The 27,882-nt window shown below is 50.8% G+C and overlaps 1 protein-coding gene and 1 long non-coding RNA gene across 13 annotated transcripts in view; one reads left to right on the forward strand and one right to left on the reverse strand.

The window, feature by feature from the left end:
- SCUBE3 (signal peptide, CUB domain and EGF like domain containing 3) overlaps positions 1–22,504 on the forward strand; it is a 35,690-nt gene extending 13,186 nt beyond the window's left edge. The window contains exons 2-23 of one of the 3 annotated variants that reach the window (XM_047794379.1): positions 1,234–1,356; positions 2,326–2,451; positions 5,301–5,435; positions 6,357–6,482; positions 6,670–6,786; positions 8,876–8,923; positions 11,222–11,338; positions 13,034–13,156; positions 13,657–13,773; positions 14,267–14,389; positions 14,677–14,793; positions 14,930–15,034; positions 15,329–15,445; positions 15,779–15,937; positions 16,155–16,370; positions 16,703–16,864; positions 17,072–17,239; positions 17,741–17,902; positions 18,300–18,497; positions 18,963–19,115; positions 19,229–19,308; positions 21,372–22,504. In XM_047794379.1, the coding sequence (XP_047650335.1) occupies positions 1,234–1,356; positions 2,326–2,451; positions 5,301–5,435; positions 6,357–6,482; positions 6,670–6,786; positions 8,876–8,923; positions 11,222–11,338; positions 13,034–13,156; positions 13,657–13,773; positions 14,267–14,389; positions 14,677–14,793; positions 14,930–15,034; positions 15,329–15,445; positions 15,779–15,937; positions 16,155–16,370; positions 16,703–16,864; positions 17,072–17,239; positions 17,741–17,902; positions 18,300–18,497; positions 18,963–19,115; positions 19,229–19,308; positions 21,372–21,521 (2,942 nt within the window). In that variant the 3' untranslated portion in view covers positions 21,522–22,504. The remainder of the gene's footprint in view (positions 1–1,233; positions 1,357–2,325; positions 2,452–5,300; positions 5,436–6,356; positions 6,483–6,669; positions 6,787–8,875; positions 8,924–11,221; positions 11,339–13,033; positions 13,157–13,656; positions 13,774–14,266; positions 14,390–14,676; positions 14,794–14,929; positions 15,035–15,328; positions 15,446–15,778; positions 15,938–16,154; positions 16,371–16,702; positions 16,865–17,071; positions 17,240–17,740; positions 17,903–18,299; positions 18,498–18,962; positions 19,116–19,228; positions 19,309–21,371) is intronic. The other 2 variants (XM_047794381.1, XM_047794380.1) reach the window with 2 other exon arrangements.
- LOC125134890 (uncharacterized) overlaps positions 1–27,882 on the reverse strand; it is a 55,952-nt gene that overhangs the window by 22,539 nt on the left and 5,531 nt on the right. For 8 of the 10 annotated variants that reach the window (XR_007136860.1, XR_007136861.1, XR_007136865.1 and 5 more), the window contains one exon: positions 18,438–18,539. The exons of the other annotated variants lie outside the window; for them this stretch is intronic. This is a non-coding gene — a long non-coding RNA (uncharacterized LOC125134890). The remainder of the gene's footprint in view (positions 1–18,437; positions 18,540–27,882) is intronic. 10 annotated transcript variants of the gene reach the window in all.

Genomic DNA, 27,882 nt, shown 5'->3' on the forward strand with positions numbered 1-27,882 from the left:
TAGACTCACCGGGGTAGCTTTAACAAAATACCGATGATCAGGCTTCAGCCGCAACCAGTTGACCAGAATTTCTGCGAGTGGTGCTTGGGCATCTCCTAGGGGAGTTGACTGATGCGCAGCTGGAGTCGAGGACCCCCTTTCCTTGTCTCTAATGTCATTGTGGCCCTCAGACACATCTTGCTTCATGTTACTTTTTTCTCTCCTTTTGGCTGAGTCACCTCTGAGCCTCTGCAGCCCTCAGTATAGTACCTTTCACAAATAATACCTTCTAAAGCATTTTCGACTGAAACATTTACCTGTTTCAGTTCAGCTTTATGGGCACCACAGCATTGCCCTCAAAGCTGGAGTCTTTTGCCCAAGACAATAAGCGATTCTCTTAACTATGTCCTTCCTGAACATTCTCCTTTCTGCTAGATCTTGGGTGGCCTCTTCTTCAGCATGGCTCTGTGAGTAGCATCTCATGTCAGAACCTGGCCCAAGAGAGAGTAGAGCAGCCGGGGTTGGATGAAGGCACGTAGGGTGGCAAGATGGATGGCCTGGGCCAGCCAGCTGGAGAGCTGGAAGGGCAGAGCTCATCAGGCTCCAGGCTGCTGGTGCTAGCCCCTGCCGGCTCCTAGTCCCTCGGTTGTTGACAGCACAGTAGCCTGGGCAGATCTTCCAGGATGGAACTTCTTTCCTTTCAAGATTCTTGGCGCCATGGTGGGCAAGTGGGAGCAGGCCTGGTCTCAAGCAGAGTCATGAGGCAGGTGAAGATTCCTCAGAAGCCCCGTCTCCCTTTCTTCCTCCTTTAATTACCAATACTTGCTGGATGCTGCCACTTTCCCAGAGGCCACTGTCCCCATGCCTTTCTCTTCCCCTTCCCTCTAAGCCTGCTCCTTAGAAAGGTAAACTAACTCACCCCAGGTTGAATGTTTCTAATCAAGTTAAGTGTGCTACCCAGTCTAAGGGGTTTTTGTTTGTTTTTAAATCAAAGAGGAATGTTTCAAATGATGGAATTTTAGCTGTCACTGTGGATTAAGTATTTTTGAGGGGAGTCGGGGGGGCTTCTTTCTGAATTCCTAAAATTACAGGGTCAGCCCACTCTAAAATCAGAGGGGTGTGGGAGGGCACCTGCTTGGAGGGGTCACTGTCTGTTTTAGAGGAGAGGGGGTTTTGCCCCGGGGAACCACCTTCAAGACACCCCCTTGGGAGGTACCAAGACAGGGTCTCATGTGCCCCTTCTGCCCCTGCCAGATGTGGACGAGTGTGTGGAGGGGACTGACAACTGCCACATCGACGCCATCTGTCAAAACACCCCACGGTCATACAAGTGCATCTGCAAGTCTGGCTACACAGGGGATGGTAAACACTGCAAAGGTGAGGCTGGGAGGGCCGGTGCCAAAGAGGGACCTGCCAGAGAGAGGAAACCAGCACCGCTGCTCTTACCTCACACTGAGCGTCACACTAAGGCTTGAACTCGCTGCTGGCATGGGGAGGGGGCTGGGGCAAAGCTGTTTCTTCCCAGAGAGAGTGCCCTTTTCTCATGTGCACAGAGACACCATATATGCCACTACGGCCCTGGTAGGAAGAGCTCACAGCCATACAGCCTGATTGGCCAGGGGATCAGAATCACGGGACTAAGACCTGAGGTTCTGTGATACTGAAAGGGTCTTTAGACCCCTTACACCATGCCCCAAAAGAATGAGACCAGACCGTTTACCCTAGGGGGAATTCATACTGTAAACAACATATCTCCTCATAATTAAAGTAATGCAAATTAGTCTTGAGACATTATTTTAAATTTATGAGCTTCGGTGTTGGTGAAGACTTCAATGGACAAGGTACAGTCATTCCTAGTGGCATTAGAAACTGAAGTGATTTTTTTTTCAGTGATTTTTATCATACCTAGCAAGAATCTTGAAGTTACTTATACCCTTTAACCTAGGAATTTTATGTTTAGGGACTTGTTCAAAGGAAATTCAAAGAAACAATATACAGGAAAAGACGTTCTTTGATGAATCACTTATGATAGAAGAATAAATGGAAGGACTCTAACAAGAGATAAAAGGGATTAATAAGTTATGATATACAACATAATGGAATATTCGGCAACCATGTACATGATCACTGGAAAGACTGGATGGGAACATGGAAAAACTTTTATGCTTAAGTTTAGATGAAAATAGCAAAATGCAAAATAGTTTGTAGGTTATGAAAGTAACTATGAAAACAGACACACACACAGAGGTTATGTATTTTTTTAAAAAAACACCATAACCTGAGCCCGGGGTGGACAGTGGAAGGCATACAGGTGGGTCCAGCTGCCTCACTCCTGTTTGCCCACAGATGTGGATGAGTGTGAACGGGAGGATAATGCAGGCTGTGTGCATGACTGTGTCAACATCCCTGGCAATTACCGATGCACCTGCTATGATGGATTCCACCTGGCGCATGACGGCCACAACTGTCTGGGTGAGCAGGGTGAAGGGATGTGGGCTGGGCGTGGCTTGTGGGGAAGGTGGTGTTTTCAGCATTTTCCATTCCCAGGCAAGGAGTAGAAAGTGATCAAAAAGCTGATTCCAGAGTTCCCACCGTGGCACAGCAGAAACACGTCTGACTAGGTTTGATCCCTGGCCTCCGTCAGTGGGTTAAGGACCCAGCGTTGCTGTGAGCTGTGGTGTAGGTCACAGACGTAGCTCGGATCTGGCATTGCTGTGGCTGTGGTGTAGGCAGACAGCTGTAGCTCCAATTAGATCCCTAGCCTGGGAACCTCCACATGCTGCAGGTGTGGCCATAAAAGGACAAAAGACAAAAAAATAGAAGAGCTGATTCCCACAAAACAGAACACAAAGTCAGCCTCCTGTTTGAGACTAGATGCTGAGAATGAAGTAATCCTTCTGCCAGATGAAAAACATTGAGGAGATGCCATTAGAAAGTGTTCTCAGGACAGGGCCAGGAGATGACAATAGTGGGCTTAGTCATGGGGGTGGGGAGCGTGGTGGAAAGGTGATTGGACTCCAGACAGACCCCGGCTCTGCTGCGTACTAGCTAGTGGGATGGCAGTATCCCATTAGAGGGCTGCTGGATCCTCTAATGTGAGACCTGTCATGCGAGAACATGTATAAAGAGCCCTGTACCATCCTTAGTTCATAGAAAGTGCTCATCGAACGGGAGAAATGTCGTTGATAGTGATGGTGATGATGCAGAGAAGCCTCTGGCCCTGAAAGGCGGCTTTTTCCCAGCTTTTCCCGCAGTCTTCCAGGCTCACCCTCTCCTCACTTCGGAGGCCTCATCTGACCTGATCTTTGTCCCAGGAGCTGTACCAGAGATAGGAGACTCTCTGGGGAACTAACCTCAGCTGTGGTCTCTGTCCTTTTGGAACATTACCAGGACCATGTCAGATTCTTCCCCAAGTGGAAAAATTGAAGCCCACAGCAGAGAAGGATTTGAGATGGGAACCCGGGGAAAGAACCCCAAATTCTTTCTCTTTGATGCCAAAACAGAAATAGGAGACTGGAAAGACAAAATACCAGGAAAGGAAGGGCAGAAAGAGGATGCCCAGAAAAGCGAGCTAGGCTGCTCCCCCACCCCGCACCTGACCAGACAGATGAATTATTGGAGGTCCCACTGGCCTAGGACCTCCAGGTAGGAGCACCTTCTTACTCTAACGCTGCCTCTGAACCCAGTCACATTCCATCCCTGGACCAGGCTCATAGGTTTCTGCTCCCAGCTCAGGCCTCCAAACCCTGATCCCTGCTGGGCCCTTCCCCCGGCCCTGGCCACCTTCCTACTACTGGAGCTATCAGGGGGAAAAAAACTCACTTTTTGCCTGCCCAGTCATCTGCAAAGCCCTCTTTGGGAACTCCTTTGGAAAGAAAAGCTGTGACACTTGGACCAGGACAGTGGGTTGCCTTAAGGGACTACATACATCAGCTCCTAAGTTCTGTGGTTGCCTTTGAACTTTCCAGGCCCCCATTTCTCACTAAGTCTAGTGTCTCCGTAAGTAATTTTGGAAAGAACCAACCAAGGGATAAGAGAATGAGTAGGTATGGAAGGGGTTGGGAGAGCAAAGATCTGTCTAAACTTAACCCTAACCCTAGGGTCAGAATTCAAAGTCTTAACCCTTGGCTTTTAGGGAAACTCTGAGTGAGTCATCCATGCCCTAGGCCTCAGTTTCCCCATTGAGAATTGGAAGAAAGAATTTGGCTACAGTAGCAAAATCTCAAGGTTGAAACAGAAGGGAACAAATAGAAGGTGGGATGTAGGGTGGGGTAAGAGCAGGAAGCCAGGGACAAGAAGTCAGGTGTAGGTGGGACAGAACAAGGCAAAGGTAAGTATACCTCCTTGGCTTTTCCAGTAGATGCCTCTCCAGCAGGAGCCTGCTAGGTCTGGACCAGAAGGGTCAGGGTGGTTTCAGGGCTTAGCAGACAGGAGGGGCAGAAGACAGATGGGGCCATTAGGAGTCAGGTTCCTTTCGAGCCAGACTGGTCCACTTGGGGACCAATCTCCCTGATGCCTTTCTTGAGAGGGTAGCACAAAGATGGTCTCCGATGGTGTCAGAGTCAAGGCTTCAAAGTGGGAGCCCCAGATGAGCTTGGCTCTGGGACCCGGGGGGGGGTGGTGATTTGGGGTGGTAATTAGGGTGTAGCCTGGCAGCTCTCACCCCATCCCTCCCTGCCAAGCTTCTAGACTTTGTTTTGTTAAGCCAAAATAGGAGAAAGTCTATGGAATATGGCAGCGAGCCCAGGCACAGGGGGAGGGGAGGGGAGGAAGAATGGGGCCATGGCCTGTCCACAGACATGGTCCCTGCCCTGCAGTGAGCTGAGTTTCACCACTTTTCCCCACCCTGCCCCTCCAACCTCAGCACCGTGGCCAAAGCTTTCCCTGCACAGACCCCTGACTCCCTGGCTGCTTGTCACAACCAGCTGCCCACAGTCCTCTCCCTGCCAATCCCCATCCTTGTCTTCACCTCTGTTCCTCTTGGTCCGACTCCTTTCCTGATCTCCTCTACCTTCAGACCCAGTTTCAACAGGTGCAGGAAAGGGAGCCATGTCTCCACCTAAGTGAGCCATGTCCAAATGTCCCCTCCCCACCTGCATAGCTCACCACCTCTGCCCTCTGAGGGGGGCCTCTTTGCCATCAGTGGAATATTAGCTGATGAATGGGTGAGAACTGCCTGGCTTATGGCTGGGTATTGGATTCGGGGGTGGGAGGGACGGGTATGTGTGTGTGCACTGCTTTCAGCCCTTGGTGCAGAAGTTCAAGGGCATACTCGGACCCTGGCCTGCGCCCCTGGCTCGCCAACCACCTATCCTGCACAGATGTGGACGAGTGTGCTGAGGGCAACGGCGGCTGTCAGCAGAGCTGTGTCAACATGATGGGCAGCTATGAGTGCCACTGCCGGGAAGGCTTCTTTCTCAGCGACAACCAGCACACCTGTATCCAGCGGCCGGAAGGTCAGCCTATGACCAGGGAGGGCCCAGACCTGCACTCCCAGCTCCTCCATCCATCTCCTCAGCTTTCCCTCAGTACCCCAGGTCTCACCCTCTGCTAGCTCTCCCTTCTCTTGTCCCTCAACCCATTCACATCTGAAGGGTTCCACTGACAAATCCTCTATGGCAGAGAATTCATTTGGGGTTGGGGGTCAGTGGGGAGGCTACCATGGGGACATCCTCTGGGTCCAGACCCAGAGGGACGAGCTCTAAGCTGCCACCATCTGAGGGCCTGATGTGCCTTATTCCTTGAACTGGGTTGGGAGGATCAGGCAGGAATAGTGCGGTATGTGTTGTCTGTCTGTGACTCCACTGTCACCCTCCCACCTCCACCGACTGTGACATCCCTGAGGGCAAGGATTACGTCTGATTCAAGTTTGTATCCCCAGAAACTCATATACTGCTCTGCTTGTAATAGGAGCTTAGTAAATATTTATGAATAAATCATGTAGTAATTATCTTTACCAATTACTCCTCACTCACATTATTAATGTTATTTGTCTTCTTCCCAGTTTGACTATCAGCTCTTTGAGGAAAGAGATCATGTCTTATTTTTCTGGATCTTTCCTAAATCCACCCAGTGTCAGCACAGTGCTGGGTAACTATATGACACTATTTGTTGGCTGAAGGAGAGGGTAATTGCACAGGGTTTGGGGGGCTGGGTAGCAACACCTATCCATCATTCAGACTAGTGCTGACCCCTGCTCACTAGCACCGAGCAGTGTGCACAGGACAGGGGGCCTGTGAGGGGGAGTCAGCCTCCTCCATGTTGTAACCTCAGGGAACTTCTCCCAGTTCCTAGGCCTCAACTATCTCTAGTTTCTCTTCATCTACGCGTCCAGGAGCACAAGACATTCATGCGCCCCTCCACCTCTTCCCTTTTAGAAGGAATGAACTGCATGAACAAGAACCATGGCTGTGCTCACATCTGCCGGGAGACACCCAAAGGGGGTATTGCCTGTGAATGCCGCCCCGGCTTCGAGCTCACCAAGAACCAGCGGGACTGTAAATGTGAGTGGATTGGGGTTGGCAGCAGGAGAGGAGGGGAGGCAGAGGGGAGGGGGAGGGGCCTCAGCAGCAAAAGGTGGGAAGAGAGGGACACGGGAGAGGCAGCCAGGTTAGAGGACATTTCCGCTTTACGGAGAACAGTGGTACCCAGGGAGAAGTCAGCTGACAGCCTCCTGCCCTCTCTGCACAGTGACGTGCAACTATGGTAATGGTGGCTGCCAGCACACATGCGATGACACAGAGCAGGGTCCCCGGTGCGGCTGCCATGTCAAGTTTGTGCTCCATACCGACGGGAAGACGTGCATCGGTGGGTGAGGCCAGTGGAGAACTCAGTCCACCTGTGATGGGGGTGGGAGTGGGAGTGGGGCCCTTGGGACCCAGGGGAGGTGGGGACACGTGGGGCCCACGTGCTAAGCGCGGAGTGACGGTGAGGTGAAGTTCCAGACAAAGCCAGGTCTAGTAAGGGACAACTCTGAGGGACCAAAGGGCTCACCTGACCTTCCTCCTTCCCTGCCCTCCCCTCCCTGATGGTTCCACTGCCCCACCCCTGGGAGCCTCACCATCCTCTTTATCCAGGATAAAGGTGCTAATTGGGAATAATTAGCAGAGTGTAGCTGAGGAGGGGGAGAAGGCTGGGGCAATGCTGCGGATTAATCCTGACCAGAGGCCCTGGGTGTCGGGTGTGGTACGATGGGAGCTGTCACTGCCCACTATCCCCACTGTGGAACCGAGGGTGGGACAGGGTGCTCGTTCCTGCCACAACCAGCCTTGCACTGACAAGTGGGGTTTCCTGACTGCAGGTGTCCTTCTCTCTCTCCTTACTCTCCTCCTGTAGATCCCCTTTCCAGCCCTCTGACCCGAGCCCCCCACTTCCTTCGCTTTCCTCAACATTCCATTGGAGCCCTCTCACTTCCTCCCCACTCCACCCCCCCATCCCTCTCACCCTGGTCTGGGGCCTTCCTAACATCTGGCCCCCTTTGCCTGAATTCCTACACCTTACCTCACCTCTCTTCAGGTACCGTAGAGGAGTTCAACTCCTTAATTCCCAACTCTCTGTCTTTAGGTTTGGTTGGTGAAGGCCAATTACCATGTGCTCGGAGTGCTGAGAAAGATGATGGGGAGAGTGTCCCCTGGGGAACGTGGGAAATGAAAGGGTGGAGTTTGGGCAGGGGAAGAGCTGTGTCCCAAGCCAGCAGGGGCAAGCTTGTCCCGTGGGCACGGGTATTTATGAATGGCCCTTCATCTCATGGGCTGCAGCATGCTGGGGATGGGAAGGTGTGAACACAGTCACATTGTGTGTTTATCAGAGACAAGACATTCAGCTTAAGAACCAGGCCCTCTCCCATCTCACTCCAGAATCCCACCCCGTCTCTGTCGAGAGCACTGCCCCTCCCCCAGACGCAAGAACTGGGGAGCAGATGATGTTCTTAGAAGTCTCTCTCAGTGCCTGCTCCAGAGACTTGTACACACAGTTCTAAAGTTCCTTAATTAAAATCTCTCCTGCTACGTGTTTCCCTCTGAACTAACTCTCCATAACCTTGGACCATTTTCAGGTCTTCGTATTGCCTTCTCCAGGCTGGTTTGTTCCAGTTCATTTTTTTCCTCATAAATCTAATTCTTCTGCTTTCCAAAACTCCCACCATCCCCTGTAATACTCACACATCCTTAGAGACTCCTGGAAGAACCTGCATGCTGTCCCCAGCAAAAAGCTGCATGTATCAGGACAGAGCTGGAGCCCAAGGATGTGAGGCTGGGTCCCTCTCAAGTGTCCTTCTGTTTAGATAGTCCCGGACACGGCTGCTTTTGAAAATATTCCTATTAAGCTTGAGCTCTTCTCTAATGCAAGACCCATTCCACCTTCTGGGCCACGGCCAAGTGAGGCAGAGGAGAGCAAATGAAGCTGTTCTAAGGTGCACAGCTATGTTCTTTCCAAGTTCCTCTCCCTCTTCTCCAAGAGAACTTATTTTACCTTGACCTGTATCTCATTTTTCTCCCCAGCCCTGGTAGGAGGAAACATCATTGTTTGGGCCATCAGGACATTTCCATCTAGTGGGGAGACTGAGAGGGCAGTACAGTTAGCACAAAGGGACTTGGGATTTGGCAGCTCGTAAGACTTGTGCTTGGATCCCAGCTCTGCCGTGGGCATGCTGTGTAGTCCTGGGCCCATGACTGCCCCTCTCTGAGATGCAGTTTCCCTTCAGTCAATTGGTGGGAGCCTGGCTTGAGGGTCCCGGGCAGGACAAGGCTGGGGAATGAAGCGTAGGAGTCTCCGGGCTCATCATTTGGGGCCAAGGTTTGGGCCTGGAGGGTGGAGGAGGGTGGGAGGGGTCTGGGGCACTGAGGGCCACAGTAGCTCCTGTCTAGCATCTAAACAGCTTTTTTACAATGTCAAACAGGGGAAAGGCGGCTAGAGCAGCACATCCCCCCTCAGGCCGTTTCTAATGGTAAATATATCTGCTCCCTCCGCTCGCTCTCACTGGCTTGCTAGGGGAAGGGCTAACCTGCTGGGGCTCCACTAACTGCATGCCCATTGGGCCCAGCCTAATGGGGCTCCCCTGGCAGCCTGGGTGCTGGCTGGGCCCACTGAGTGACAGGAAGCCTGAGTCCCCATGAACTGGCCCAGGAGCCTTCATGTTGATTTTCTCTTTCTCTGACCCTGTCACTCTCCTTCTCTCTTCCTTTTCCTGCTCCTTCGTACCACCTTCTTCCTCACCCACCTTCTAACACCTCACCCCTTTCCAACCATCTGCCCCCTCCCTTTCTCTGCCTTCTGCACAGCTAAAGACCCGGCCAGCTCCATCTACCCTCTGTGCCCACTGTGCCACCTGAGACGGGGTGGGGTAGGGTTGGATGCCATCCCCTCCTTGGGGTATCTTTCTTGGGTTCTTCAGTCTCAGCATCACTTACCATTCTATCCCACTGTAACAGTTAAGAAGGTGACTTTGAGTTCAGACAGACCTGAGTTTGAATCCTGGCTCTGCCACCCACTAACTGTGGCACTTTAAGCAGTCTACTTTCCTCTCTGATCCTCAGTTTACTCTTCCGTAAAATAGGGAGAACAAGAGCCTTCCCTTAGTATTGCTCCAGTGATGGAGAAAGTACAGTAGAGCACCTACTAAGTGCCTGACACAGAATAAGCACAGATTAAACTGTGATTTTAATGTACGACCTGGAGAGCAAAGGCAGCCAGAGAGGCCACACTGGAGAGCACTGCCCTGAAGGGGCAGGCAGCCATGCTCGGCTTTCTGATCCAAGCTGGCATGGTCACCGTGCCAGCTCCACTGCTCCCCGTCCTGGATCCCTACAAGTTGACTAGACTTGGTGCAGGATCTCCTTTCCCCTCCCCTCACCCCAGGGCTTAGGGGACCTCTTCTTATGCTAAGGGCACTCTTGAGGGGATGGTGGGGCCTGGAACCTGAAGCTTCATCACCTGGCCTCAGGAACCTCAGGAGAGACTAAGGTGGGAGTGGCTCATAGGAAATGCTCCTGTGGCTGCTCCAGGACCTTGGCATTTGAGCGGCCAGGGCATGAGCAGGGACCCTAAGGCAAAGATGGGCTTCTTCTGGAGCCTTTGCTTTGCTGTCTCCTCGGTGACCAGGGTTGGGTCTGAGTGTTAGGAGTCAGAGACTCAAGAAGACGGTAGCACTCTCTTCCCAGTGCCTCTCTCACCAAGTTCCCCCAATTCTGACAACCACTCTCGTCTCTTCCCTAGCAGAGGCCTCAGGATTTTGTCTCTAGTGGGAGAGTTCCAGGCCCCCTCACAGTCCCCGTGTCAGGGCCCAGCACTGTTCCAGTTTTTTCCCTGGGCTCATCTGACTCTCCTGACCTGCATTTAAACCTCTGTTTCTCCCACTCTGAGTTCAGAAAACAGGGTGACCATCCATACTCCCCCAACTCTGACCTCCAGCAAAGGGAAAACTTACCAGTCAAGAGGGGGCAATAGAAGAGACTCAGCTCCGAGGTTCTCTAACTCTCTGACCTTCCTTTTTATGCTCTTCCTGCCCCTCAGGATTCTTCTCCCTTTGCCCCCTCCCCTCCCCTAGACAGCATCTCCCCACTAGGAGACGAAAACAGCAGAACAGCCAGCTTATCTCCCTCCGATCTAGAAGGGCTCTGGAGGAGCTGGAGGTAGCAGGGAAGGGGCTGGGAAGTGACAGAGGAGTATAAGCCGCTCCTCTGAGGATGAGCAGTCAGTCCTGGAACTGGGATCTTTCTTAAGACAGCTGAGCAGCAAGGAAGGGGAGATGAATTGATGGCCATCTCTCAGCTTTCTTAGGAATCGCCAGGCTTACTCTTCCTAAGATTTTCCCACCATGAGCCCCCATCCCCCAAAGAGATAGTCGCTGGGAAGAGGAGGACACTCTGTTGTCCCTCTTGTTCCCTGCTGGCGAGAACCACCCTTACTTAGCTTCCATCCCTCCCTGGGCCCTCCCCTCTCCACCTCCTCCACCCCTCAGCACATTCCTGCCTGACAGCTCTGGCTTGTACCTGCCTCACTGCTGTCCACCTTGTTTCAATCAAGTAGGGGGCAGGGAAGTGGACTGCTTGGCTGCACTTGTGAGGGGATGGGGGCTGGGAGTGATGGGAGGAGGGGGCTGGGAGCCTCCGCTTAACGCTCCTTCTAAAGAACAGGGAGGCAGCTGAGGCCTCCCCTTGGGCCTCTGTACTCTCCTCCACCCTCAAGTTTAGGACTCCTCCAGGCCCATAACCAGGTTACTATCCCCCACCTCCCTCCTAAACAGAGACCTGCGCTGTCAACAATGGGGGCTGTGACAGTAAGTGCCACGATGCAGCGACGGGTGTCCACTGCAGCTGCCCCGTGGGCTTCATGCTGCAGCCAGACAGGAAAACCTGCAAAGGTAAGCGTTTTCAGAGAACAGGAGCTAAAGGTAAGGGGCTGAGATTGGGACCTAAGATAGAGTATCTATTATGGGACCTCCTCACCCTGAAGCTGTCATGATTATGAAGAACTAAGGCTGTGACTAAGGCTTGTCTCCTGCCCACTTTTCCCATCTCAGTTCAAAGGGCACAAAAGTCCAGCCAGTTCCTTAGTGCCCGTGCCCTTAGCCCACTTTGTTTTCCTTACTCTCATTCCTATCCCCCTATGGGTCCCTAACCCTCTTGGTTAATGACCATGCCATTCACATTTGTCCCTGCATCTAAAGGATATTTGAGCCCTCTGGATGCACAAGGTCACAGGTGTGCTCCACAACCTTCTTTCCCCACACTCCCCAGACCTCCCCAGTGGAAAAGCTGTCCTGGTCAATGGGAGAATAGGGTAGCAGTTGGGAACACTGATGCTGGAGCCCGGCTCCCTAGGTTCAGATTCCAGCTCTGCCTCTTACTAGCTCTGTGATCCTGGCTAGTTACTTAGTGTCTCTGTGCCTCAGTTTCACCATAGTAGAGGTGCTTGCCTCATAGGAGTGTTGTAAGGATTAAATGAGTTATATATAAACCATATGTAAAGTACTTAGAACAGTGCCTGGCAAATGGTAAACACTTTGTCTCAGCTTTTTTTATAGTATACTTTTCCACACTGTCCATTCTGTTTTCCCCTCCTTTTAATTAGCCAGATCTAGGGGAAAGGTGGATCAGAGAGAGGAAAAAGGAAGAGTAGCCATACAGAAAATAACAATTCATCAGGTCTGTGTCCCCTGGTAACGAGGAATGGGGACTGTAGGAAGGCCTGGGCTTGCTCTTTGTGACTTCTGGCCCAATAGCTGGCAGAGAAGCTGGGGATGGGTTTGGGGGCAGCAGGTCAGACAGCCAGAGTTGAGAGGTTTGCTCCTAGGAAGGACTGCTGACAGGTCTGCTAAGAGTGAAGTGAAAGGCTGCCCTCCCTGCCCCCTCCCCCAAGTAGGGGTGAGTAGCCTGGGTCCTGTCTGCCACCAGCTTGGGGAACTTGACCTCGGGAAGGAAGCTGCTCACCCACCCCCCTCTTCCCTTCCTAGTGCTGAAAGCTGCCTCAGGCCTGAGACTCTCCAGACCTCTCCCGGTCCAGCCCCCTGCCTGGCCCCACCCCTCCCCCATTGGCTGCCCAGCCTCACTGGCTCTCCTGAAGGTCCTCCCTGCCTGGCCTCTCTTCCAGCCCCTCCTCTCAGAAGCCCGAAGCCCTGCTGCCCCTCTGAATCTCCACCTTGGCCACTCCCCACCCCCAGGGCTATTTTGGCAGGCAGGGGTAGGGGACAGTAAAAGGATAGATCCTGACCACCAGCCTTTCTGCGAAGGGCCATCAATGGCAGAGTGAGGGCCATAGACTAGTCCTGCAGGTCAAATGCCCACTGACTTCTCAGCAATTCCCCAAGAGCCTGACACTGGTTCCCATCTTTCCCCTTCCAAGAGGAGTCAGTCCTGGGAGAGGTGTCACTAATGGGCACAGATAACATGAGCAAAGGAGAAAAGAGAGCTGGGAGAGAGAAGGAGTTGGAAGAGGCAGGCCCAGGGCTGTCCTTGATCTTCCCTGTCTCTGGCAGGAGGGGAGGGATCTTGTCTCCTTATCGTCCCCAGCCTCCAACATGACCTTTGATTCTCTCCCCTTTGTCCTGTGTCCCCAGACATAGACGAGTGCCGCCTGAACAACGGCGGCTGTGACCACATTTGCCGCAACACGGTGGGCAGCTTTGAATGCAGCTGCAAGAAGGGCTATAAGCTTCTCATCAATGAGAGGAACTGCCAGGGTGAGCAGACTTGGGCCAAGGGCAAGGCCTTTGGAGAGTTTCTTGAGGTAGGAGAGCTTCAAGGAGGCCAGAGGGCCAGGATCTGAGAAACTCAAGAGACACTGTGGAGAGTCTCCATAGGCAGTGTTGTGTAGTGAATTAGCCAATGTGCTCCTTCCTCCTGGTGAACCAGCTCTGCCCTGGGGCACATGGCCTGACAAGGAATGTGGGGTGGACTTTACCCCAGTTCATATCCTTGGCAGGATCTGAGCAGCCTAAGCACATAGGTGGCCTTGATCCATAGGCACCAGATCTGACTCCAAAGACTCCAAGGGGAGGGGGGGTTAGGGGGTGGGAAGGCACTACTGAATTGCTGATTTTCGGGCTGGGCCAGAGGTAGGAACTCTTTCAATTTAAGGGATAGCACCAAAGTCCCTCATTTGGGCCCTTCACCTGAGCAAGGAGTCAGAGGATCAAGTGCCCCAAGTCAGATTCAGTGGCTCAAAACCTTGCTCTTCCAGATATAGACGAGTGTTCGTTTGATCGAACCTGTGACCACATATGTGTCAACACGCCGGGAAGCTTCCAGTGCCTCTGCCATCATGGCTACCTACTCTATGGTGTCACCCACTGTGGAGGTAAGCCAGCACATTTGGATCCTTGCCACCCAGCCCCTCTCACCGCCTCACCCTTCAACTGAACAATCCCTGAGTTGGCTCGTGGCTGTAGGCAGTCCCCAGGTGCAAGGGCCATGTCTACATCCAGCATGATGAAACTGAAGAAATTAAGACAACTAAGGGACTGGGTATCAGGGAATAGCATCCTGTTTCCAAAATTTCTACCTCCTGTCCCCGTCACTGCCCCTTGACTCCCATCCTGAGCTCCCAAATTACAGCCCCACTGGTAGGTAGGAGTGGAAGGCTTTTAAAAACTTGTCAGTTTGTTCTCAGTCGTTCTTTTTACTGGGTACACAGATGAGAGAAGGAAGTCTTAGGTTTGATCTCTTCTCAGGCCAGGGATTATCTTAGGGTGCCTGGAACTCTAACCCAAAATCCTCACTCACTGCCCACTCCCTGGCTCCTACTCCTCCCCCACCACTGTCTGTCTGTGTCTCCCCGCTCCTTCCCCCAGATGTGGATGAGTGCAGCATCAACCGGGGAGGCTGCCGCTTTGGCTGCATCAACACTCCTGGCAGCTACCAGTGTACCTGCCCAGGCCAGGGCCGGCTGCACTGGAATGGGAAGGATTGCGCAGGTGGGCAGCACCCTCTGCTGGCTGAAGCTGGATCTGCAGTTTCAGGGTAGGAGGGTAATTGGGGTCCTGGAAAGCGTGGAGTTCTGGCTGAGGAAAGTGTGAGGCAGTAGGGGATGGAGAAAGTAGCCATCTGAGACATGAAATTCCTGGTAAATAATTCCTTCCCCAGTCTCTGTTTACAACTACAGTTCTACATGTAGCTAATTCTCTTCCTCCGAACTACTCAGCTGATGGAGAGGGTGGGAGAGGAAGACCCTCTCCTTCTCAGGCTTCTCTCCCCTTCCTAGAGCCAGTGAAATGTCAGAGTAGTCCTGCTGCCTCCAAAGCCACGCTCAGCTGCAACCGGTCTGGGAAGAAGGACACCTGTGCCCTGACCTGCCCTTCCCGGGCCCGGTTTTTGCCAGGTACATAGAGGAGGTTGCTGGAGGGCTGGCAGGGAGGAAGTCTGGCTGTTTAGGCAGCTCCTCTACTCCCCTTGGATTCCTCCGACCAGTGGGGGGCAGGGGGCAGGTCAGAGCTGTGACAGCCCCGTTCTCTCAGAGTCTGAGAATGGCTTCACCGTGAGCTGTGGCATCCCCAGCCCCAGGGCTGCTCCAGCCCGAGCTGGCCACACCGGGAACAGCACAAACTCCAACCACTGCCTTGGTGAGCACCGGCCCAGAGGCCTTGTTCCATGCTACTCTCTTGCTTATTAACCCCTATTTCTCCTCTTTATTAATCCTCCTGGCCATACTTTTTCCTGGATCCCCTTCTGTGCTCTGTAATTCTCTAGCCCTGCAGCCTTGCTCCCTCTGCCTTTAACAGCTCATGCCCTTGGCTTTTGTAATCCCCCTCCTCCAGCCAAGCCCCTGGCTTACTACCCAGCCTTCCAGCATCCTCTATAGCAGCTCCCACCCCCAAAGGCCCCCCGGCTGTGCTGAGCTCCTACCATCCCTCTAGAGGCTGCAGTGCTGACAGTTAAACAGCGGGCTTCCTTCAAGATCAAAGACGCCAAGTGCCGTTTGCACCTGCGAAACAAGGGCAAAACGGAGGAGGCCAGCAGGATCCTGGTGCCAGGTCTGGACTGGGGACCCCACTGCAATGGGCTATCTGGCCACCAAACCCTTCCCACCCCTTAGCTCCTCTGCTTAGTAAGAGCTCCAAAAACCCACTGGCATCCTGAATTCTGGACAGAGCAGGGGAAGAAGCAGTTATAGGTGCAGGGTCCAAGGAAGTTCTAGGATGTGCCCCTAACAACTAATTTGTATCCTAGACTAGAAGAGGACTGAGATGGTTATAGTCAGGGATCTGGTGAGATCCATCTGAGCTGAGGTAGGAGAGTGCAAGTGGGGAGTGAGAACAATCCCTGTCTCCAGGGGCCGCCTGAGGTTGACAAGGCCTCTCCCCCAGGTGGTGCCCCCTGCTCTGACTGCCAGGTCACCTTCATCCACCTCAAGTGTGACTCCTCTCGGAAGGGCAAGGGCCGGCGGGCCCGGACCCCTCCAGGCAAGGAAGTCACTCGGCTCACCCTGGAACTGGAGGCAGAAGTCAGAGCTGAAGAGAGCACAGGTGGGACTGGGCTTCCTATTGGGAAGAGGGTGGAGAGGGGTGGGCAGAGATGGGGAAATAGCAGGTCTCAGCAAGCAAAGGGAGGGAAGGGGCAGACCCTGATGCCAAGTCCAGGAGCCGGTCCCTCTTGCCACACCCCTCCTAGCTCCTAGCTTTGCTCCCTTGCCCTCCGCTCACAGCCACACTTTCTTTCTCTTCCTTCTCTGACTCATACCAGCTGGCTGTGGGCTGCCCTGCCTCCGACAGCGGATGGAACGGCGGCTGAAAGGGTCCCTGAAGATGCTCAGGAAATCGATTAACCAGGACCGCTTCCTACTGCGCCTAGCTGGCCTTGATTATGAGCTGGCCCACAAGCCAGGCCCAGTAGCTGGGGAACGAGCCGAACCAGTGGAGGCCTGCAGGCCCGGGCAGCACCGCTCTGGGGCCAAGTGTGGTAAGGGAGCTTGCTGGGAAAGGGGGAGCGGGGGAGGAGGGAAGGCCCAGCTTGGGTTTGGCCCATTTGATGCCTCAGTTGCATCTCTCAAATTGTGAGGCAGCCAAGACCCTCCTGCCCATCATCCACTCCCCCCTCCCTTGTCCTAGGCTGAAATCTGGAGGGACATCATGTGGGTCTATCAGCCTTCCTGAACATGGCTTTGGCCCTGATCCTCCCAAGCAGGATTCTGTCTATTCCTTGAACCTGGGGGAGAGGGAAGGGAAATCCCAGACCTGGGTGGTGGGAAACAGGTCGGGGGTGGGTGGCTAGCGCGGCCGACTCTCCCTCAGTCAGCTGCCCGCAGGGAACGTATTACCACGGCCAGACGGAGCAGTGTGTGCCATGCCCAGCGGGCACCTTCCAGGAGAGAGAAGGGCAGCTCTCCTGCGACCTTTGCCCTGGGAGTGATGCCCACGGGCCTCTTGGAGCCACCAACATCACCACGTGTGCAGGTGCCAGGGGAACAAACAACACAGAGTGGGGTAGGGTGGGCACTGGGACGCCCATGGGCATGGGATTTCCCAAGGGCAGGCCCAGGCTCCAGGCCAGTCTCCTAGTCAACATCTTATTTGTGTGTCCTTCTGTCCCCTGAGACTGGGTGACCCCAAGGGGATGACCAGGACCATCCCCATCAGAGTTGGGCCCTTGGTTCATTGCAGGTCAGTGCTCACCTGGCCAACACTCTGTAGATGGGTTCAAGCCCTGCCAGCCATGCCCACGTGGCACCTACCAATCTGAAGCAGGACGGACCCTGTGCTTCCCATGTGGCGGGGGCCTCACCACCAAGCATGAGGGGGCCGTCTCCTTCCAAGACTGTGACACCAAAGGTGAGTGAGCTTTTAACCCTTAACCCCAACTACTTCCAAAAAAACCTCTCAAATCTGCAGAGTAGACCAAGGACCTTGTCCCACATTCTTCCCCCAAGTGTAAAGGCCCAGCTGCATGACCAAGCACACTACCCTGCTCACAGGACCCGTCCTGACCCTCCACCAGTCCCAAGCCTGGGAACTAGGGAATAAGTAACAGTTCCACTTAGCCCTCTGCTCTGAGGGACTGGTGTCACATTCCCCTCAATACTCATTTGTAAATGAGTGTCTGTACAGGTTTGGGACTTTGCTCAGTGCCTGAAAGAAAAGGCTTGGCACTGTAGCCAACCACTCTGTCAAGTCCATTTTCCCCTGGGCTTAAATGCTGGCATGACTAGGGAGGACTGGGACTCTGGAAGGAACTTTGGTATCTTCCACGCTCTTTCTCCCTGATGAATGGGTCCTGCCCCACAACTCCCAGGCGCCTGCCATCTTAACTCCGACCTTTCCCCCTACCTGCAGTCCAGTGCTCGCCTGGGCACTACTACAACACCAGCATCCACCGCTGTATCCGCTGTGCTGTGGGCTCCTATCAGCCTGACTTCCGTCAGAACTTCTGCACCCGCTGTCCAGGAAACACAAGCACTGACTTTGATGGCTCCACCAGTGTAGCCCAGTGCAAGAGTAGGTGGCAGGCCAAGCTGTGGGCAAGGGGCAGAGAGACCTGGGGCCTGGGCATGGGTAGGGTAGTAAACCAACAGGGGGTGGGGCTGGGGAGTGGATGGGCAGCACAGTTCCCCCTTCATCTCTCCCCAGCCCACTTGATCTCAAGACCAGTTGCGGGGCTGGGCCTCTCCTTGAAGACAGGTTATGGGGAGGTAGAGACAAGTGAAGTGAGATAAGAAGGTGCCTAGTGGGCAGGAAGGAAGGTAGACCCAGAACTTGGAGAACAGGTGATGCACTAGGAAGGAGGCTGCCTACATGTGTCTGATTTCCACTTCAGAGCTCTTCAATTCCCCAGCCTGTTTCCCCACTGACTTCTCTTCTCTTTTTTGCTCTGTCCACTGGGACTTGGCTACAGATCGCCAGTGTGGTGGGGAGCTGGGTGAGTTCACTGGCTATATCGAGTCCCCAAACTACCCAGGCAACTACCCAGCCGGCGTGGAATGTGTCTGGAACATCAACCCCCCACCCAAGCGCAAGATTCTTATCGTGGTACCCGAGATCTTCCTGCCGTCTGAGGACGAGTGTGGGGATGTCCTCGTCATGAGAAAGAACTGTGGGTAGCTGCAGAGCTGGGCCAGGGAAGGGCAGTCCAAATCTGGTTGGGAGAGAGGGAGAGAAAACTGCAATTAGGGCATTGATGAGGGGGGCCTTGAGAGGACAAAAACTAGCAAAGGAAAACAGCAATGACTGCTCTGTCTTCCATGGAAAGCAGTTAAGAAAGCCAGCACTGGGAGTAGAATTCCAGTCGTGGTACATGTGTCAATTTCCTATTCTAGTATTCGTACTGTTCCATTCATTTAAATTTAAAATTTCTTACACTGTGTGAGTGCCTGGATGTCAACGAGGAATTGCAGAACAAGCCCAGGGCAGTGAGCGAGAATATTTGTGTGTTGGGGGCAGTGGGAGCTTAGAGGGGCCTCAAACATGAGGTAGGGCCTCTGTCAGCCCGATTCCTCACTCTAGGAGGACTTGGGAAGCTTGCCCTGCTCCCCTCCTGACCTGCTGCTTGCCTTCCCAGCCTCCCCATCCTCCATCACCACCTATGAAACCTGCCAGACCTACGAGCGCCCCATTGCCTTCACAGCACGCTCAAGGAAGCTCTGGATCAACTTCAAGACAAGTGAGGCCAACAGTGCCCGTGGCTTCCAGATCCCCTATGTTACCTATGATGGTGAGCAAGGGCAGGAGAACCAGGGAGGTGGGTGAGAAAGGAGAGGGCCATGGATCTTGGGAGGGAACAGGAAGTTTCCACCCCTAAACCCCTCCCCTTGGTTGACTCTGCAGAGGACTATGAGCAGCTGGTAGAAGACATTGTACGAGACGGCCGGCTCTATGCATCTGAAAACCACCAGGAGATTTTAAAGGCGAGTGAACACTTAACAACAATGATTTTTTTTTTTTTCTGGTCTTTTTAGGGCCACACCCGCGGCATATGGAAGTTCCTAGGCTAGGGGTCAAATTGGAGCTGTAGCCACCAGCCTACACCACAGCTACAGCAAAGCCAGATCAGAGCCATGTCTGTGACCTATATCACAGTTCACAGAAACACCAGATCCTTAACCCACTGAGTGAGGCCAGGGATCGAACCTGCAACCTCATGGATACTAGTTGGGTTCATTACCACCGAGCCACAGCAGGAACTCCCATGATAGCCAACATTTAATGAGCATGTAACAATGTGCAGGCAATAATATACTTAAGTGAATACTCGTATCTGATGAACCCAATGGCTCTACGAAGTAGGTATTTTCATCATTCCCACTTTATGGGTGGGAAAACTTGAGGCGCAAAGAATTAGAGAGTTTGCCCAGTGGTAAAGCTGGGATCTGAGCCCAAGCCCATCTGACTGTGGTATAACTAGACTATGTTACACCCTCAGAGAAGATGAAGAGAGAAAATGTCCTCTACCTCTTCCACCAAGAAATATACGGAAAATGAGGTTTAGAAAGATGCTTCTGCATAAGTGGCTGCCTTCCCTTACTCCCTTTCCCATTCCCACAGAAAAACAGCAGATCAAGCAGAGCTAGAGTTAATTCAGTATAGACCTCTTTTAAAGGAAAAGATGGAGTTCCAACTGTGGTGCAGCAAGGATTCACCATTGCTGCAGCTGTGGTGTAGGTTGCAGTTGTGGCTCAGATTCCATTCCTGGCCCAGGAACTTCCATATATCGCAGATGTGGCCAAAAAAAATAAATAAGTAAAAAATAAAGGAAAAGAAATGTTTCCAACATTGAAGAATGGTCTAGATATCCAGGTCTGTGGATCCCAGTTTGAGAAAATCTTACTGAAGAAACTATAGTCCTAGTCACAGTGGTATTCCTCATGAATTATCAATGCAAAAGAAAAAAGTAATCTTTATGATAAAATAATTTTATCAACATGAGACACAATGACAAAAATCTCCTCGAACTTGCAGACTACAAAAAGTGTAATTTCATCAATGCTTTTCAGATATTTTCAGAGCATCTGAATCCTTATTTCAAGTGTGCTGTGCAACTCCAGTATATAAAGTAGAGGCACTATTTTGATTAAAGTGGGGATGAGAGGCTGGAAACTCCACCTCTTGTTTTAAACATCCGCTGCTGCAATGGAAAGAACACTAGCCTAGAAGCCAGAAGATCTGAGTCCTAATGCACAGTGCTTGGTGCCCAGTAGGCTCTCTACACATCATGTTGCTGTTTCAGACAGGGTGATCAGGAAAGGCCTCTGAGGAGAAGGGACCTGAATGAGGTAAAGGGCCACTCCTTGGATGAACAGGAGAGGAGCACTCCAAGCTTAGGAGCATGGGAGCAGTGCAGCATGTTCAAGACCCTCTAGGCCAGTGTGGCTCAGCAGAGTAAGGAAAAGTCAAGAGGGCATAGAGGAGAGAGGGCACATTTAGCCTATGGGCCCTGCAAGGGATTCAGCTTTCCTGAGGCATAAAAGAAACAAGAGGAAAAAAAAAAAAAGAGAAGTATTTTGAATACAAAAAGGACATGATTTAATTAAAAACCAAAAAAGTCATTCTGGCTGCTGTGAGGGAGAACAGTCTGTAGAAGGATGAAGGTAGGGAGAAGCACGGAGACCATTAGGAGGCCATCAAGTGAGAGATGCTGGTGGCTTGGACAGGGTGGTAGCTGTGGAGATGGTGAGAAGTGGTAGGACCTTGGATTTATTTGAAAGGTAGAATCACTAGGATTTGCTGTGTTTGTGAGCAAGAGAGAGGAGTCAAGGATGCCTCCAGGGTCTGGGACCGAGCAGTGGAAAGATGGAACTGCCACTGAGCTGCAGAATTCTAAAGGAGCAACAGGTGGTGGGATGGAGATCCAGAGTTCACTGCTGGGTATGCCTCTTAGACATCAAGAGGGGATGCTGCTGAGTGGAGGCTGGCGGTCCTCTTTCCCACCACCAACGCTGACCCTGCCCCTCCCCCCTGCCATCCTCTGCAGGACAAGAAGCTCATTAAGGCCTTCTTCGAGGTGCTGGCCCACCCCCAGAACTACTTCAAGTACACAGAGAAGCACAAGGAGATGCTGCCAAAATCCTTCATTAAGCTGCTCCGCTCCAAAGTTTCCAGCTTCCTGAGGCCCTACAAATAGTGCCCGTAGGCCCAAGACCCAGGTTTTGAAGCTCCCCAACTCTTTAGCCCAGAGCCAGCAGCCCCTCAGAGGAGGGACTCTCTCCGATCTCTTTTTGGAGAAAAAAAAAATCACTATATAGACAAGGCACTCTCCCTTTCTGTTCCTCTAGCTTCCCTGCCTTTCTTTTTCTGCCTTGCTCTTTCTCTCTCTTTACTTTCCCTTTTCCTATATGCTCCCTGGAAAAGCCATTCAGTGCTGGCTCTCTTCCCCCAAGGGGTGAAGGAACAGTATCCGCTCCCCTCTCCAGCCACACTGTCCATTGTACCAGCTCACATCCCTGGCCTTATCAGCTTGGAAGGGTGCTAAAGGCCCATAAAGAAAGTGGGTCTAGTGGGGAATGGGGAGGGCGCGGAGGGGCTTCTGCTGTTACAGGGTTGTGCCTTGCGAGTCAGGAGCCAAAATGTCCCCTGGCTGTGCCTCCCAGGGATAATCTAACAGCCCAGGGTTCTGCCAAAGAAGCCTTTGACTTACAGGCTTAATGCCAGCACTGGTCCTCTGGGGCACATGGGTTGAGTCCTGGACTGCCCACACAGCCAGCCGTCCTATCTATACAGCTCCTCTCCTTCTTCACCTATGTCTTCCTGGGGTCCAATTCATGAGGGATTACAAAAGGCCCATACCACTGGGCTAGCGGACACTGGCTGAATGAAGAAGAGCATCAGGAATTACCATGTTGAATATGCTACTGTTGCTCCCCAAGAGACTTTATCTCTGCAGGACAGAAACCAGGTTTCAAAGCATCGCCAAAAAAAAGGAAAATGTGTCCTCTAAAGGACTAGACTACACAACAATTGGAAGCCACCCTCAGACACTAATCCTTTTTCTTACTTGTCTTCCCTGGCCCAGCCGTTCCCTCACTCCCTCCGGAGTGCTTCCCTGGGGAGCCTACTCCCCAAGCTAAGTTTTGTCCTTAAGGAAACATGGCTGCTGACCAAAAGCCAGCCTGGGCCTTGCCACCAGACCTGTCCTTCCCTTGTAGCCCAGATGGCTTGTGGGCTCCACCAAAGAGGACCCCACCCTGTAGCCAGCCTAGAGCCACCTACCTCTGGCCCCAGGCCGTGGGCAGCAAGAGGAGTGTGTGCACTTGGCAAGCCTTCTGCCCACCCTGTCCACATCTATAAGTGCAATCATTTTGAGTCTTTCTATGTTGACTAGAGGGAGGGGTTTTTGTTTTCTGGTTTTGTTTTTTGTTTTTGTTTCTTTTTCCTCTATTAGAACAACCCTATTTATAGCTGCCCAAGAGAGAAGACTGTATGTTTGGAGTGGAAGAAAAAAGGTTTTGAATCTCATGAGCCTTAAGTGCTGGAGCATCTGATCTGTCTCTACTCCCCTACCAGAGGCACCTGATGTGTAGGACAGTAATTCTGGGGACATGATGGAGCAGGAAGGGGAGGACTTGTGTTTGTTAAACCAATCCCACCATCCCTATGCCTCTATGGATTCGGCACGGACCTCAAGACTGTAGAGGCCAATGAAATTGGTTAGTGATTCTCCACCCCAAGTAGGAAAAACCTCCATCTTTTCCCTGCTTTCATCCTGTTTTCCCCTGATGTGCACATGGAAGAGGACCAGGACAAACCCCTGGGGGATAGGCTGACTCAGGGCCCTGCGGCCAGAGACAAGGCTTTGGGAGCCAAGAATAGGACAGTTACCCAGGCATGAAGCTGTCTGCCTGAACTTGGCCACTCTGCCTACCCCTACTGTTTGCCATTTCCTCTCGGAGCTGACTTCAAGCCTAGCTTCCTCAACTACTTCTTTTCCAAAGGAAGAGGAACCAAGTCCATGCCCAAGTCCAGATCCTGCACATATTCCACCTTCAATCCACTGCTGCCTATAAAACTATTTCCCATTTGCTCCTTCTAGTTCCCCTAAACCTGTAGTCTTTTTCAATCAAACGCTAACAGTTGACTCCTAGGGCTCAATTCTAATGACTGTCTCAGGCTATTGCTCCCCAAGGAGGCTCAGCACTAAATAAAGGAGCCTGACACCCCCCAATTAGTAGCATTTATCAACCAAAACAGCCTTAGGCAGTAGGTAACCAACTACACAGCTAGACCCCCTGATATCTGTCAGGCAACACCACGGCCCTTGAGGGTAGAGTGTCTGGCTGCCTTTGTCTCTCTGGGTCAAGGATGGCTCTGCTGTAGAGATCCAAGAAGGCTGCTTCCAAGCAGGGAAATGGTCATTTAACAAAAATATCTACACCTCCCAGGAAAAGCCATGAAAACTGCCTTAATCAACTCCGACCATCCTCATTCTCCACCAGAAGGTACAATAACTTTCTGATTCCTCTCTCCTACTATTTTGCATCTCTCTTGGAAAGCCAGTCAGAGTGCTTCCCAATTCGTGCCTGGCTTCCTGCTCTCTTCCTTTCCTGTCACCCTATACATACACATAAACACTTTCTCTAATCATTTATTCCATGGTTCCTGGGACTTGCAAATGATTTCCACAGAATGGAAAGTTCAGACCACCAAGCTTCTTAACTAATGTCAAGACAGATCTTTGGAGAGCAGGTGAAGACACCCTAATGACCAAGTTGGGAGTTAAGAACTAAGTCGAAGTTGTTCCCGAACCTTCAGAGGAAGCCAGTCCTGGGGCATCAAATCAGGTGTTAGTGGACATGCAGGGGCTCTCTAGGCCTTAACAGGTCAGACCAAAAAAGAGGTTTTTACTAGTGTAGGGAAGTGGAGAGATGGTGTAAATGAGAATCCTTCATGACTATCCAAGGCCTCTCTGCAGGATCAGGTATTTATAGGATCACTGTACTGTGAGGCCTCATTCATCTTAGTACAAAAACTACCCTCATCTGAGTCTCGGAAAGGGCTCCAAGCACCAAGTGATGCGTATCAGAGAGGCACTTATATCTTCAGCAACACGGCAATCTCTTCTCACGGCTCTGCTTCCGTCTTTCTGCATTACTATACCCGGCCTGTTCCCTAAACCTTAGGGAACAGAGTCAGGAGAAAACTGACCAGAGCCTAGATTTGAACTGCCCTGCTCTAGACCTACAAATTCCCAGAGGCTGACATTGAGCTATGGCTGCCCTGACCTCCCCAGGACTGTATTAGTTTGAGGTGGTGGGAGTTCAGATTGATTGCTGAAAGTTCAGTAACAATGCTGGTCTTTAGCCCTAATGAAAGTTTTCATACCCAAGAAGTATTCTCCATATGCATGTTTGAGGTGACTCTGGAGTAGATTAGGAAGCCATATCTCACAATGTCAAAAGACGTTACAGAACTTCTGTACTTGCTGCTTAACCTCAATATAACAGGCTCAAACTAGGGGAAGGGAAACAAAGTAAAACTGACCATCATAAGCAGAAAATAATGCTAACCTGCTTGGCTTCTTTCTTAAGCACTGTAAAGTGAAAGCAAATAACACAAAGATATCTTTAAATTTGACTTGTCTCAAAGGCAGCACACCTGTCCTTGGGCCATTATTTGGACTAGGAGCCCTTTACAAAACTATATGATTAGAAGGATTAGAACCCCCAGTTCTATCATCAGCTTATCTAGACAACACAGATTGTAAGAGTTTGGATAAACTGAAAATTCTTCTGTGAGAGTTGAATTTAAGTTTCAGAGAATAATCATTACCATGTGGGAGGCTTTTTTTTTTAATGCAGAAGAAATCTCAAAATATTGTATTTATACCTACCTTCCACTGATGCTGATATAGTAAGCATCTCCTACATGACAATAAACAGTAAATGATGCAGTTCATAGAGTATTTTGCACTTGGGGGAAAAAGATGTATCTGAGCTTGTAAAAAGAAATGTTTGGATTTTGTATTGTCTTTTTTTATTATTATTATTAAAATACTAAATCAAATTCCTCAGCCTGGCATCTTTCCTTCTGTCTCAATAGCTTATCCTAGAGCTGGAAAAAAGCTTTGAGGAAACAGTGTCTTCTGGCTTCCTAATGACTAGAATTTGAAAAGGCTTGTCTACTTTTTTAAATTTTTTATTATAGTTGCTTTACAATGTTGTCAATTTCTGCTATACAGCAAAGTGACCCAGTCACACATATGTATACATTCTTTTTCTCATATTATCTTCCATCGTGTTCTATCACAAGTGATTGAATATAGTTCCCTGTGCTATACAGCAGGACCTCATTGCTTATCCATTCTAAACGTATTAGTTTGCATCAACTAACCCCAAACTCCCAGTCCATCCCACTCCCTCCCCCTCCTCCTTGGCAACCACAAGTTTGCTCTCCATATCCATGAGTTTATTTCTGTTCTGTAGATAGGTTCATTTGTGCCATATTTTGGATTCCACATATAAGTGATATCATATGGTATTTGTCTTTCTCTTTTAACTTCACTTAGTATGAGAATCTTTAGTTCCATCCACGTTACTACAAATGGCATTATTCTTTTCTTTTTATGGCTGAGTAGTATTCCATTGTGTATATGTACCACATCTTAATCCATTCATCTGTTGATGGACATCTAGGTTGTTTCCATGGCTTGGCTATTGGGAATAGTGCTGCTATGAACATAGGGGTGCATGTATCTTTTTGAATGAAAGTTTTGTTGGAATATATGCCCGAAACTAAGCTTGCTGGATCATATCTGTATTTAGTTTTCTGGCTTCATAATGACTTTAGAATTTGAAAAGTCTTGTCTATTTTTTAAAGCAGTATCAAGAATTATCCCCTAAAGGGGATCTAGGGAGTGGAGGAAATTAGGGATACTGTTCCTCATCAAAGTACAATCCCCAAAACTTAGCCAGGCCACAGATGGTTCAGATACCTCCCTAGCTAAGATGTCCCATCTCTAGCAAAGTACCAGCACTGAGAGTCACCACAGTTGTTCTTTTTATGCAGTATATGCCTGGCCACCAAAGACAATTCTGAAATACAGATAATTCAGCCACTGCTACCATACTATACAGGTTTCAGGAAAGCAATCTCTAGTCTCTCATAGAGGAACAATCCCACTTTCTAGACTCAGGATAAAAATTGTTGCAATTATATACTTCCCTGACATGAAAATGTATTAGATTTTTTTTTTTTTTTTTTTGCCATTTCTAGGGCTGCTCCTGTGGCATATGGAGGTTCCCAGGCTAGGGGTCTAATCAGAGCTGTAGCCACCAGCCTACACCACAGCCACAGCAACACCAGATCCGAGCCGTGTCTGCAACCTACACCACAGCTCACAGCAACGCCGGATCCTTAACCCACTGAGCAAGGGCAGGGACCGAACCCACAACCTCATGGTTCCTAATCTGATTCGTTAACCACTGAGCCACGACAGGAACTCCGAAAATGTATTAGATTTAATAGCTACATCATATAGCCATTTAAGAGGAACAAGGAAAAATCTACCTGATCAAAAAACATTTTGGGTCGGCCTGTCAGAATCCTGAACTTACCCTTTGGTATCTTTAAAGAAGATGAGTGCATTCTATTCCACAATTGCCGAGCTCCTGTTTTGTGCCAGACAACATGCATCAGGCTATCATAGCTTGATGACAACCATGCACAAGAACCACACTCCTCCTTTAAGACTGATTGCAGGGAGTTCCCGTTGTGGCTCAGTGGTACTAAACCCAACTAGTATCCATGAGAATGTGGGTTCAATCCCTGGCCTCAATCAGTGGGTTAAGGATCCAGCGCTGCTGTGAGCTGTAGTGTAGGCTAGCAGCTGTAGCTCCAATTTGATTCCTAGCTTGAGAACTTCCATATGCTACGTGTTCAGCAAAAACAAAAACAAAAAAAGACTGATTACAACTGACCTTTCCACACAGATTTTCCAGCAAGAGAGACAACCTTGTCTACTTGGTGATCATGAGTATAAATTAATTCACTGGCACTCTGTTTCATACATTAATTTCCTGTGAGTTTGACTCAGTGGGACAAAACATGAATCCCTTCGTGTGGACTGACAAGAATCATTATTTCTAAAACTGCAAAGCTGAGAACCATATACCAACTTGGGGCCATCTTCTGACTTCTTGCTTAACCCTTTTCTATTCCAAAAACACCAATTCTTCCTCCTCCTTTCTAGGACACTTGCAATTATGTCCCAGAATAACATATAGTCAGGGCCAGTGGATTATGGATCTGTCTACATCAAGCAGTCTTTAAATTGGGTTATGTGAGGGATTTTTTCCAAGGAATTCTTCCCAAAGGTATGTGGAGACTTTCCAAGTGGTACCTGGGCAATGAGATCAATCTGAGGAGAGTTTTAAGGGACTAAATTTCCAGATCCTCAACTTCCATAAGAAATCTTCCCTAAAACTAATCTGTTTGCGAGCCAGCCAGGATATTCATGTCCTCTCCATTCCACTCCTCTTTCACCATAGTCC

Source organism: Phacochoerus africanus, chromosome 9 (genome assembly GCF_016906955.1).
Source record: "Phacochoerus africanus isolate WHEZ1 chromosome 9, ROS_Pafr_v1, whole genome shotgun sequence".
NCBI classification, from domain to species: Eukaryota; Metazoa; Chordata; class Mammalia; order Artiodactyla; family Suidae; genus Phacochoerus; species Phacochoerus africanus.